The 13725-nt window shown below is 42.6% G+C and overlaps 2 protein-coding genes across 9 annotated transcripts in view; both read right to left on the bottom strand.

Annotated features, from left to right (window-relative positions):
• The window catches only part of LOC123992823 (serine/threonine-protein kinase PAK 1-like), a 46050-nt gene extending 45073 nt beyond the window's left edge, over window positions 1-977 (bottom strand). For 3 of the 5 annotated variants that reach the window (XM_046294368.1, XM_046294367.1, XM_046294372.1), the window contains exon 1: window positions 843-977. The gene's annotated coding sequence lies outside the window, so the exon portion shown is untranslated. The remainder of the gene's footprint in view (window positions 1-842) is intronic. The other 2 variants (XM_046294370.1, XM_046294369.1) reach the window with 1 other exon arrangement.
• A 3059-nt stretch (window positions 978-4036) lies between these two features.
• LOC123992824 (methylosome subunit pICln-like) lies at window positions 4037-12273 on the bottom strand. 4 transcript variants are annotated; one of them, XM_046294373.1, is made up of 8 exons: window positions 11777-12271; window positions 11290-11426; window positions 11071-11193; window positions 10690-10800; window positions 10534-10539; window positions 10257-10430; window positions 4389-4455; window positions 4037-4237 (listed from the first exon to the last, which is right to left on the bottom strand). In XM_046294373.1, coding segments are annotated over exons 1-8 (738 nt in total). In that variant the 5' UTR covers window positions 11896-12271; the 3' UTR covers window positions 4037-4236. The 4 variants fall into 4 exon arrangements, with proteins under 4 accessions (XP_046150329.1, XP_046150331.1, XP_046150330.1 ...); XM_046294375.1 differs by lacking the exon at window positions 10534-10539; XM_046294374.1 differs by lacking the exon at window positions 4037-4237 and having other exon boundaries at window positions 4388-4455; window positions 11777-12273.
• Window positions 12274-13725: the final 1452 nt, after the last annotated feature.

Here is a 13725-nt window from a genome sequence, read left to right as displayed (position 1 = left end):
AATAATGTCTCTCTCTCTCCCCAGTTAGTGCTATCCTTGGGATGTCCCTAATCTTAACCCCTACCTTGCCCTATTTTAAAATGTCAACTTCAATGGGATAGGGACAACCCAAAGGACCACAATGACCCCCCTCTATGTCGCATAATGATTCATTTCACATCTTTCTCCTAAAGACATTAAATAAATGAAAATGTATGTATTAAAAGGTGTTTACTTTGTAATGTCTAGCCTAGATTGTACATGAGATCATTGCATTTTATCCATGACATTTTGTGCCAATTTTCATTCATTCAGGCGACCAACACAGAGTTTATTTCATTCAAATGATAACTGTATATTCCCACATTTTTCATTCATACCGTTGACCCTGAAGCGACAGACAACTGGTCTGTGGACACACACACACACACACACACACACACACACACACACACACACACACACACACACACACACACACACACACACACACACACACACACACACACACACACACACACACACACACACTCTCTCTCTCTCTCTCTCTCTCTCTCTCTCTCTCTAATAATGTCTGGAGCTCCACCACAACACACCGCAAGCTGCATAAAGTACCGTCATAACACCCGGTTCCCTTCTCCCAGGGACAAAATCAGTGAACCGATAAATCGGCGTTGCGGCCCCAACGTCCAACCACTATTGTATGTATGTATGGTCCCTTGCCGTTACACTGTAGCGCCGTGAGCACGCTCCTCCTGTCTGTTCGGCGGTAACAGTCCTGTAATGTACCAGTAAAGGAAGGTAAACTGAAAATAATGTCATGCCCGGTTCTGTCTGTGGATAAATGAATAGGAGAAACTCACCTATCGCCGTGTCTTTAGAAAAATTCCTGCTCTGTTCTCTTTGCCTGCACTCACACACATGCATTCGCCCAAGTAGCTTCAGATTTTTCTATTCTGCCCAATTTGACAAACCCTTCTTCTATCGCTCTGCCAATCCCTGGCTATTGTTAGACACACAACACCCTGCTACATAGCAACGCCCGCCCACTACACTCGTTTCTAGTGCGCCAGTGGTCAGGCTGAAGCTCAGTCGTATGCTTATTGGTCTGTTTGGCCGTCTGTTTCACTGGGAGGTGAGGTGGGTTTCGCCATGAGTTTCCCCGATTACATTTCGCGGCTGCATCTCAATTATATTTATATCGCTTCCTACTCTTGTGTCCTCTCCTTGTGTCCCTCTCTCCTTGTGCCCACTTCATTCATCTGTAGGATACAGACTTGACAGGTGCAGAGGTTAATCACTGGGCTGGGTTTTACATTAGCCTTATTGAGATGTATTATTATCATAATCAGACTAATCACTGAATCCGCTGAAGGAGAGGATATAAGGAAAGGAGGAGAGAAAAGTGTGTGTAATTGGGTGAGGGTGATGGGCATAGACAAACCTGTCTCAAATGCCACTCTATTCTCTTTGTAGTGTGCCAGTTTTAACCAAGGCCCTTTTCGCTCTGGACAAAATAAGTGCACTATATAGGGACCTAGGGAATAGCGCGACATTTGGAACTTGGCCACAAAACCATGCAGTATATGGTATGACATCATTGAATCTGTATAAATCCTGTGCTCTCTGGTGGTGGATGGGGGGATCACACCTCACAGCTTGGCCACGTTATAGCAGCAATAGGCATGGGGGTAGCAGCGCAGTGTATGGAGAGACATAGAGGAGAGTAAGAGAGAGAGGAGAGGCAGCCACTTCCACACCATGTGAGTTCAAGCTCATCATCAGCTACTATCTCTGATCCCACACACACACACACGCACGCACAAACATACACACACGTGGTAGCCTGCTGCAGCCATAAGAAAACAGACACACACTCCAGGGCATACAATGTATCAGCCCCATCCACACAGACCAGCCTGGTGCTCCCCAGGCCCTCTGGTCACTGCTGCAGCCGTGGTGCCTTTGCCATGCAGACTTCCTTCACACACACACACACTATGGACCAGAGGTACCGGGCACATGCCACACACACACAGAGGTGAACTATGGGGTCCCCTTTTAAAAAAACTTTACCTGACATTACTCCCACTCTCTTCTTCCCTCCTTTTCTACCTATTCTCTTTCCTTGTCCAATTCTTTCTCCTCTTCCCTTTTTATGCCTCTTCCCTACACTCGTGTTCTGCCTCATCTAGCTCTCCTCTTCCCACCCTCTTTCTCCCTCTCCTGTAGGCATGATGTGTTATGTCCTGTTGTTTGATCAGATGATGTCTGGTGGAGCTTCTCCCTACTGTCCCCTTCTGGCCAACAAGAGGAAGTGACCCCAGGTCAGATTCATTAGTGCACACTGTAGCGAAACCATTTTGCAACAAAAAACATTTAACGACAAAACAATTTCTTATTGGACGAGTTCAGGTAGTTCCTCCACGTTTCGGTATGTTTGGTATCTATTGCCCTGGACTCACCATCCATCCCTACGAACCGAATACCCTGATGCGTAGTAACCTCTTTAAAACTAAGCACATTCAAACAAAAAAAGACTGTACATTGATGTTTTTTAACCTAATATGATTTGTGCAGTTGTGGCACTTAAAAATTGAGCTGGAACATATTTGATACCATTTCATTCTCTATTCCAGACATTTTTATGAGCCATCCTCCCCTCAGCAGCATCCTCTGTATTTGTGTAGCATTGATGTAAAACGTTGTTAATAGCATCTTTATAACGCTTTGAGATAGTAATTTATGTACAGTTCTGCAATAGATATGCCAATGGCCAACCGTCCTAAGTCACTCCTTTACAGTCCACACACTTTGAACATTGCTGCGGGGACTTGCTTCCATTCAGCCACAACAGCATATGAGTTCAGGCACTAATGTTGGACGATTAGGCCTGGCTCACAGTCGGCATTCCAATTCATCCCAAAGGTGTTCAACGGGGTTGAGGTCAGGGCTCTGCGCAGGCCAGTCAAGTTCCTCCACACTGATCTCGACAAACCATTTCTGAATGGATCTCGCTTTGTGCACGAGGGCATTGTCATGCTGAAACAGGAAAGGGCCTTCCGCAAACTGTTGCCACAAAGTTGGAAGCACAGAACCATCTAGAATGTAACGTAAAATGTCCCTTCACTGGAACTAAAGGGCCTAGCCCTAACCATGAAAACCAGCCACAATTATTCCTCCTCCACCAAACTTCACAGTTGACATTATGCAGTCGGGCAGGTAGCGTTCTCCTGGCATCCTCCAAACCCAGATTTGTCCATCGTACTGCCAGATGGTGAAGTGTGATTCATCATTCCAGAGAATCCATTTCCACTGCTCCAGTGTCCAATGCCAGCCGACACTTGGCATTGCACATGGTGATCTTAGCCTTGCTTATAGAGAGTGCATGGCTGTGTGCTCGTTATACACATATCAGCAACGAGTGTGGCTCGTATAGCCAAATCCACAAATTTTGTGGTGGTGTATTTGTAAGTGCTCTGTGCTTGCGTTGCTCAGTGTTAAAATTGCGCTCTGGTTCAATTTTCAAGATTTGATACAAAACCTCACCTAAGAACAATAGTTTAAAGTGGCTCATGCTGCCTAAAAGCAAAGCAAAGCAAATAAGAAACCTTGGTTTCTGTGGCCAAGGGTAGTACAGGGACTCCCAAACCTTTCCACAATATTTACAGGCAAAAACAAAAACTTTAAATGTAAAAAAGAAAGCATTAGCTAATGTGGGCTAGTTGATCTGGACATTTCTGACAAGTTAGAAATAGCTCTCTAAGGTATGTAATGACTAGCATAACAAGAGGAACTGATGATGCACTACCCAATTTTATTACAAATAAGTTTAAAGTCTGCACCCCCCCCCCTCCCTTCCCACAATTTGGGAACCACTGTTCTAGACTGCTGCCTCTGGTGCACATGTACCGCTTCGACTTTGGCCCAAAGCTATTTCAGCACACTCTCTTAATACACAAAGACATGAAACATATTTAAACTAAATTAAAGTTCCAGATGCACTAGTGGAGCTTCTACATTTCTCCTCCAGAATGTGCACAGAATAAACACCTTGTTCTTTATACAAAAACACATGTATTTAATGAAGAGATTTCATACAAAGGCAACACTGTTCCCTGTTGTACAACTGGTCTCCAGGTACAAAACACAAGAGAAGAATCTGTGTATGTTGAGATGAACAGAAAATCAGGAAGTGGAGAGACTATTATCCTCCTATCCCACAAGTGCTTTGACTGGCAGTAGAGTTGAGTTCCATCTGGGAGAAGGAGTGGGGGAGAGAGTGAGAGACTTAACAGTATGGTAAGCAGGTCCATAAGGTTGGCAGCAGGATGTGGATTACAAGGTGATAACACAAAACATCACAAACATACTGATAATTACAACATAGTATTATGATATGTTATTACTAGTGGTCTGCGTCTGCATCTTCAAACTGTCCGGCCATCGTCGACCCTGCATCCACCTCCATCCCATCTGCAAAGACCGACAAAGGATTAGAATGACTAGAATAGACAAAGCAGACCCACCAGCCAATATACTGATTATCATTAAACACATACTGCTGTCTTCATGCTCATGTCTCTATAACAGGTTTGGGCTATACTTAGTACTTCATACATGCTGGTCAATCAGTTATTTTTAAAGGAAGAGGCTCTGAACCCCCTCCATCAACCTACACACAATGACAAAGCAAAAACAGGTTCAGACACTTTTGCAAAGATTTTTTTCTCCCCATAAAAATAAAAAAATATTACATTTCACATTTACATAAGTACTCCAACCCTTGACTTGGCAGCGATTACAGACTTGATTCTTCTTGGGTATGACCCTACAAGCTCGGCATACATGTATTTGGAGAGTTTCTCCCATTCTTCTCTGTAGATCCTCTCAAGTTCTGTCAGGTTGGATGGGGAGCGTCGCTGCACAGCTATTTTTAGTTCTCTCCAGAGATGTTCGGGTTCAAGCCCGGGATCTGGCTGGGACTTGAAGCCACATTGTCTTGGCTGTGTGCTTAGGGTCATTGTACTACTGGACGGTGAACCTTCACCCCAGTTGGATGTCCGGAGCACTCTAAAGCAGGTTTTCATCAAGGATCTCTCTGTACTTCACTCCGTTCATCTTTCCCTCGATCTTGACTAGTCTCCCAGTCCCTGAAAAACATCAACAAACTTCACCGTAGGTATGGTGCCAGCTCTCCTCCAGACGTGACAATTGGCAATCAGTTCAACCTTGGTTTCATCAGACCAGAGAATCTTGTTTCTCATGGTCTGAGAGTCCTTTAGGTGCGTGTTGTCATGTGCCTTTTACCGAGGAGTGGCTTCCACCTGACCACTCTACCATAAAGGCCTGATTGGTGGAGTGCTGCAGAGATGGTTGTCCTTCTGGAAGGTTCTCCTATCTCCACAGAGGATCTCTGGAGCTCTATCAAGAGTGACAATCGGGATCTTGGTCACCTCCATGACCAAGGCCCTTCTCCCCTAATTGCTCAGTTTGGCCAGGCGGCCAGCTCTACAGGCAATTTCTTCGACCTCATAACTTTGTTATTGCTCTGACATGCACGGTCAACTGGAGGACCTTATATTGACAGGTCCAACTCATGTCCAATCAATTGAATTTACCACAGGTAGACTCCAATTGAATTGTAGAACATCAAGGATGAACAATAGAAACAGGATGCACCTGAGCTCAATTGAGTCTAATAGCAAAGGGTCTGAAAACTTATTTACATAAGTAAACCTTATTTTAATTTATTTTTTATGTATTTGCAACATTTATAAAAACCTGTTTTTGCTTTGTCATTATGGGAAAGTGTGTGATTTTATTTTTTATTTAATACATTTTAGAATATGGCTCTAACGTAACAAAATGTGTAAAAAGTCAAGGGGTATGAATACTTTCCGAATGCACTGTATACTGAGTTATAGAAACTTACTACGCTAAGATAGGTACAGTTGAATTCAGAAGTTTACATACACCTAGGTGGGAGTCATTAACACTCGTTTCAACCACTCAACAAATGTCTTGTTAACAAGCTATAGTTTTGGCAAGACGGTTAGGACATATACTGTGTGCATGACAACACATTTTCCCAACAATTGTTTACAGACCGATTACTTCACTTATAATTCACTGTATCACAATTCCAGTGAGTCAGAAGTTTACATACACGGAGTTGACTCTGCCTTTAAACAGCTTGGAAAATTCCAGAAAATTATGTCATGGCTTTAGAAGCTTCTGAAAGGCTAATTGACATCACTTGAGTCAATTGGAGGTGTACCAGTGGATGTATTTCAAGGCCTACCTTCAAACTCGGTGCCTCTTTGCCTGACATCATGGGAAAATCAAAAGAAATCAGCCAAGACCTAGACCTCAGAAAATAATTGTAGACATTCACAAGTCTGGTTCATCCTTGGAAGCAATTTCCAAACACCTGAAGGTACCACACGTTCATCTGAACAAACAATAGTACGCAAGTATAAACACCATGGGGACCACGCAGTCGTCATACTGCTCAGGAAGGAGACGCGTTCTGTCTCCTAGAGATGAACGTACTTTGGTGCGAAAAATGCAAATCAATCCCAGAACATCAGCAATCAACCATGTGAAGATGCTGAGGAAACAGGTACAAAAGTATCTATTTCCACAGTAAAACAAATCCTATATAGACATAACCTGAAAGGCCACTCAGCAAGGAAGAATCCACTGCTCCAAAACAGCCATAAAAAAGCCATACTACGGTTTGCAACTGCACATGGGGACAAAGATCGTACTTTTTGGAGAAATGTCCTCTGGTCTGATGAAATAAAAATAGAACTGTTTGGCCATAATAACCATCGTTATGTTTGGAGGAAAAAGGGGGAGGCTTGCAAGTCGAAGTACACCATCCAAACCGTGAAGCCCGGGTGTGGCAGCATCATGTTGTGGGGGTGCTTTGCTGCAGGAGGGACTGGTGCACTTCACAAAATAGATGGTATCATGAGGATGGAAAATTGTAGACCTATTGAAGCAACATCTCAAGACGTCAGTCAGGAATTTAAAGCTTGGTCGCAAATGGGTCTTCCAAATAGACAATGACCCCAATCATACTTCCAAAGTTGTGGCAAAATGGCTTAAGGACAACAAAGTCAAGGTATTGGAGTGGCCATCACAAAGCCCTGACCTCAATCCTATAGAAAATGTGTGGGCAGAACTGAAAAGGTGTGTGCGAGCAAGGAGGCCTTCAAACCCGACTCAGTTACACCAGCACTGTCAGGAGGAATGGGCCAAAATTCACCCAACTTATTGTGGGAAGCTTGTGGAAGACTACCCGAAACGTTTGACCCCAGTTAAACAATTTACATGTACATTTACATTTAAGTCATTTAGCAGACGCTGGTTTCATGAGCAAGGACAATTACTTGGATATATTGAAGCAACATCAATCAGGAAGTTAAAGCTTGGTCGCAAATGGGTCTTCCAAATGGACAATGACCCCAATCATACTTCCAAAGTTGTGGCAAAATGGACAACAAAGTCAAGGTATTAGACTGGCCATCACAAAGCCCTGACCTCCATCCTATAGAAAATTTGTGAGCAGAAAAGCGTGTGCGAGCAAGGAGGCCTACAAACCTGACTCGGTTACACCAGCTCTGTCAGGAGGAATGGGCCAAAATTCAACCACCTTATTGTGGGAAGGCTACCTGAAACATTTGATCCAAGTTAAACGATTTAAAGGCAATGCTACCAAATACTAATTGAGTGTATGTAAAACGTCTAACCCACTGGGAGTGTGATGAAAGAAATAAAAGCTGAAATTAATCTCTATTATTCTGACATTTCACATTCTTAAATAAAGTGGTGATCTTAACTGACCTTAGACAGGGAATTGTGAAAAACTGAGTTTAAATCTATTTGGTTAACTTCATTGGGAAGTTTGGATGAAAAGCGTGCCCAGAGTAAACTGCCTGTTAATCAGGCCCAGAAGCTAGGATATGCATATAATTGGTAGATTTGGATAGAAAACACTAAAGATTCCAAAACGGGTAAAATATCCAGTATCTGTGGGGTCAGATTGCACTTCCTAAGGCTTCCATAAGATGTCAACAGTCTTTAGAAGTAATTTCAGGCTTCAGGGAGAGAATAAGACCACTCAGAACAAGTGGCTCAGCTGAAAGCCATGAGTTGTTTATTGCGCGTGGCCGTGAGCGCGCGCCGTTCGTTCTCTTTCCTTTCTAATGAAAACGGTATTGTCCGATCCTAAGGATTGATAAACATTGTTTGACATGTTTCTACAAACTAATGGAACTTTGACTTTTCATCTGGATGGTGTGAGCTCGCTTTGTGCCTTTGGATTACTGTACTAAATGCACAAACAAAACAGAGGTATTTGTACATAAAGAGGGACTTTATTGAACAAAACTAACATTTATTGTGTAACATGGAGTCCTGTGAGTGCCACCAGATGAAGATCAAAGGTTAGTGATTAATTTAATCGCTATTTCTGACTTTTGTGAGTCCTCTCCTTGGCTGGAAAATTTCTGTTTTTTTTTTGTGGCTAGGCGCTGTCCTAACAATCGCATGGTGTGCTTTCGCCGTAAAGCCTTTTTGAAATTGGACAGTGTGGTTAGATTAACAAGTTTATTTTTAAAATGGTGTATAATACTTGTATGTTTAAGGTATTTTAATTATGAGATTTCTGTTTGAATTTGGCGCCCTGCAATTTCACTGGCTGTTGTCGAGGTGGGACGCTAGCATCCCACTAATCCCATAGAAATTAAGGTGAATGTAAACTTCCGACTTCAACTGTAGATATTTACACTATACTGAGTTATAACTTCAACAGACAGTAAATTATACCTCCAGTACATTATTGGTGGAAGATCGCAGAGACCGGTGAGTATTTAGGGCTTGTTGCTAATCTCTGACATACAGAGCTACAGCTCTCAGATATTTGCAACGTAATCTAGGTGACGTTACAGCAGATTGCAACACAACCTGTAGAAATGGTTCAAAAAGCATACCTTTTTAACTTTTAAAGCAATCATACTTCCATCAGTTTAACTACCGGTAACAAATGAAATATTATGAAACAGATTATTATTTGTATAATTGTGTGTTGTATGTTGGAATAAATACACAGGTTTGGAATTTGATGTGTTGCAGGGAAATGGAAACAGGTACCATGTCATCAACATGGAGAAAGAGACAAGGTGAAGGAGCTATTAAGGAGATAAAAAATATACTACCAAATAGGAGATAGGGGGAGAATAGATGCTATGAGAGGGAAAAAGAGGTGGCACAAGACAGAAAAAAAATAGAAGTGAAAGAAGTTAAATAGATTTGCATAAATAAGGAAGAAATGGTACGAAAGAGGAAAGAGATTCTAGCAAAGGGAAAATATGATACGAGAAAGTAATAAAGAAATGGAAGGAGTGCAAGAAAAGATGCTGGAAGAGGGAGAAGAGATGCCCCTGGTGAAAAGAAGACTGAGGAAAAGCATGGAGAAGCCAATTCAAAGTAAGTGCACCTCAACCATCATATTTAGGCAGTTTTTTTTTAACCTCATCATGCCCAAGCAGCCCCACCAAGTTAAATGAGAAGACTGGGGTGTCCGGTTATGTGTTGTGCTATATTTCAGGTGTGTTGTAGAATACATTTGAATCTATTATTTAGGTTCATGTTCAAATGGCATCTTTAGGTAAAAAAAAAATACTCCTTCTCAGAGGTACATTTAGGCACAGAAATGTTGTGGTTTTTTCCACTCTTTTGTAGTGATGGGACATAGGTCAGTGGCAGGCAGAGAAGTTGGAGAACCATCCGGTGCTCAAGAGAAGGACCAATTACCAGAATCAGGCTGACTTCAATGCTCTTATTTTTACTTTTAGAGGACTCCATGGCTAAGTTCCTGCTTATGGCAGACATGCGCCCAAGGAGCTAGCCTCGTAATGTTTTTTTAACCAATCTTACACCAGTCCTTTGAACTTGTGTTTTTGTATGCATCATATATTGTAATATGTTACATTCTGTTTGTAAGGCATTTGCTGTTATGTAGCGACTATGTCGAGTGGGATCATTGTTACTATCCTCTGGTGCCATCTGGTGGTTGTTACAATACACCACTAACAAGCAAAGCCAAGAACCTCCGCTGTGTATCATTTATATTCTCATGCTGAAATGTTGCCCAGGGATAAAAAAATAAAAAAAATAAAAATACTGTTTCAGTGTGTGACCTACCCTCGTTTCCTGTGTTTGAGTATTTGTGCGACCTATCCTTGTACGATACGTGTGTGACCCACCGTCAAACTCTCCATTGGCCTCATCAGTGCGGACCCCAGCCATGTGAAAGGTGTTAGCAACAGACTGAGCTAACATGCCCTCCAGTCTCTGAAGAGTAGCCTGGCCTTCAGCCGTCAGACCCGACACACCCTCCTCATATGTACAGAACGACGGGATATCACCCTGACCATGCTCTGGAGGACAAAGAGAAAGAATAACACCTGTGAGTGGTGTGTGTACCTGTGTGTGTAGTAGTAGCAGCAGCTGATAGGGTGAGTGCATAGTTAGGCTTCATACCTGCCTCTTTTCCGTTGAAGGGAGAAAGAAGGTGGATGTTAGTATTATCTTCTTTATTACTCCATCTATGTGAGATTGTAAACTGTATGTAAAAGCGTGAGTGTACTGTTTGTAGAACTGTGTGTGTGTGCTTGTATAAATGAGTGTGTTACACACCCGCTTCTTCCACATCGTACTCATCTCCGTCAAAGTCCCCGTCGGAGTCTTCATCATCTGGGTCTGGGTGCAGGGCCTGACACTCACACATCGCTGAAAACATTGACTCCACTGGAGACACACACAAGTTAGGGAAATCTGTGTTCTAATGCTAGCTAGCATGGTGTTTACAAACTACAATGTCAAAGAACGCGAGAGCCTAACGCTTTCGACATCCGTAATGCATGTGTGTAGTGAGATGTTTGAACTTGTTATTGACTACTGTACAGCACTTGTTGTATTATATATGGAAACTGTTTTTATATGTGACCTGCTTAATAAAGATGCATTTACATTAATTTAGCCCTGCCCTACTAGCCATCCCTCTCCCCTCTGACTTACATGCTGCCTTGTCTCTAGGGACGAAGCGGATCTCTGTGATCCCCTCAGAATCATCTTCCTCACTACTGTTATCCTCATCTTCTTGATCATGGGCATTCTCCTGCATCTCTGCTTCGTTCTCATCTGGGGAACACAGACACACACTTAGAACTACTTACTCGTTCACAAGTTTGCATAAACGGAATTTGATATTTACCATGATGGACAGGTGTGTCTCACCGTTGAGTTTGGCGTTGACCATGACGTATAGATGTTCCTGTGGGTAGGTGCTGAGGTCTCGTGAGATGGCGTGCAGGCTGATAGTGGGGTACTCTAGAGAGAAGCCCATCCCTGAACCGTCAAACCACGACAATCGCCTGGAAAACACAGGAAAGCAACATTGACAACTAGTCACAAGGTGAAAACTCATTGTATTTCCTTGATTCATCACGTCTCCCCTCATTGCCTCTTCAAAACAGAGGAACCTCATATCTTCCCCGCCAACGTGCTTTGAGAAGGAGACAAGGAGGGAGGGTGTGAGCCAAGGAGATGTAAGGAAAAATGTAAGTTAATGGTGCTCACGTTAATTCTTTCAAAGGAAAAATACACAAGACAAATGTAAGTCTTGAAACTTCCTGATTTTAGGACTTTAAATAAATTAGCTAGCATGCTAACTAGCTAACAATGCTAGCTAACTTAGCTAGTTATCCACAATAGCGTCGCATACGTTTCAGCAACGTAGAGCGTTCCTGCGCCGAGGCCCTTCCCGTCCAACACCGCCGTGGTCTCGGCTTGTTCATGCCGGACTCCCTCGCTGGGTGCGGGGACACTCCTTAGCAGAACCATCCTCAGAGACTGATGGAGATGACGGCCAGAGAAAACACTCGTTTGGGTCGGTCCGGAGCTGTCAACAACACTGCGCTTCTGTGACCTGGTTGGCGATTTCGTTTCCCAAAGATGCCTATTTAACGCTGCTGGACATAAACGGATATTTAGACGTTTGTGCAGGGAAGACGATATAGCTAGTCAACTAGGTATCGATAGCCTGAAGAGTTAACGTTAGTTAGAATATGCATTCAGTATACATTCCCCAGAAACGTTAGTGCCACTAGCTCGCTTTGTAGTATTTACCAGCTCCCCACGCTGCTTTCACTGCTAGCTAGCAGCTAACGTTACCGTTCTTATTGTACCTCAGTCCGTATCCCCGCCAATAACATAGGTGTCCACTAGTTACCACAGCCACAAAGTTAAACATGGCCCTGAAATAAAATAAAAAACATCGAAAGTGTGCTTTTGGGTATTAATTTAAGGTTTGGGTCCTTTATTATAACTCAGGGTTATGTATAATGGTAACGTTTCAAATCAAATTAAATTTGAAGCTAAATTGTAGAAAAATGCGAGGTTTATGACTTTGTGGCTGTGGTAACTAGTGACTACAAAGAGTAGAGGCAGAAATATTAGAGAAAAGGAGAGGGAACATCAACCGCAAGAAAACATTACCGCCAACTACAGGTTGGGGGTTATACGAGGAAGTGATGATTTCCTTCCTACTAGCAGCGCGAAAAGTAAAAAAAAAAACATGTTCCTCGCTTTGACGTTTGGCAATAACAATTCAAACAAGCTGCTGTACGATCGTATGTACCAACAGACAAGTAACAGAGCAAAACTTGTATTTATTCCTTAAGATAAGACCCGCCGTAAAGCCTGGATAGTCGCTAGTCTGAGTATCCGTCTCGTATCTAACGTTTCACTCACTCCTTGCTATTGCCAAACAGTTTGGCACATGGCATGGAGTACAGGGAGTGGAACGTTCGATAAGAACTTAAATAGCTCAAGGAAATCTGGGGCCATTGCGAAAATGGCTCAAATTGGAGGTACTGTATGTTGTCTGCCATGAGTAGTATACATTGGTGGAGTGACCACAATAGTAGGCTAGCTCTTATTTATTACTATGCAGGCTATTTACCATGGGCCCCATACCATTTCTCAACCTTTGGTTCATTTGTCCAACGTATAAACCATACTATTTGGTTTACTAACACGTTTGTACATTCTTATTCTAGATTTAGCAAACTGCACTAGGTGGACAGGCCGTTAAGTCAAATATGTACCAGAGCAAAGTATAGAACCCAGGTACCTCACAGTACCACTACCTATGGCCTTGGTAACAGCAACAGTCCTGCCAGACCAGAGACAACCACTCTGCCACAGGAACACTGTAGATCTGGACACAGAAGAAAGGTGCATGTTCAACACCTGAAATCTTAAACCAGGAAGATGAAGGCACTTCTATTTCCTATATAGTGCACCATTTCCTATATAGTGCACTACTTGAGCCCTACTATCTGGAATAGGCTGCCATTTTGGGGTGCATACAAAGACTACCATTGAGCAGCAGGTTTCATGGACTCCTGATAGCCTATACATACACTAGTTTTTATCTGATACAGCATTATCATTAAATTTAAAAAGCTTAACATAAAAATCACTACTGTAGGACAGGGATCATCAACTAGAACATAATTACAAATCATTTGTAGACTGCAAGAAGCCCAAACAGAGATGACTAAAACCATTTCAAACCTAGCTTACATTTGTTTAAGATCACATGTATATTATGCATGGGAATACTTGGGAACTGATTTCCAAAAAAAGTCACTTGGCGCTGATTTGGGG

The sequence above is a fragment of the Oncorhynchus gorbuscha genome, linkage group LG13 (assembly GCF_021184085.1).
Source record: "Oncorhynchus gorbuscha isolate QuinsamMale2020 ecotype Even-year linkage group LG13, OgorEven_v1.0, whole genome shotgun sequence".
In the NCBI taxonomy this organism is placed as follows: Eukaryota; Metazoa; Chordata; class Actinopteri; order Salmoniformes; family Salmonidae; genus Oncorhynchus; species Oncorhynchus gorbuscha.
This window is presented reverse-complemented; position numbering and strand designations above follow the sequence as displayed.

Excerpts from the sequence above, each read along its gene's own strand:
- LOC123992824 (XM_046294374.1), bottom strand. The coding sequence starts at position 11,895 with ATGGTTCTGCTAAGGAGTGTCCCCGCACCCAGCGAGGGAGTCCGGCAT. Across the intron at positions 11,194-11,289 it reads GGTCAACGCCAAACTCAACG|ATGAGAACGAAGCAGAGATG; the intron begins GTGAGACACACC and ends TGTGTTCCCCAG. Across the intron at positions 10,801-11,070 it reads CCCTAGAGACAAGGCAGCAT|TGGAGTCAATGTTTTCAGCG; the intron begins GTAAGTCAGAGG and ends GTGTGTCTCCAG.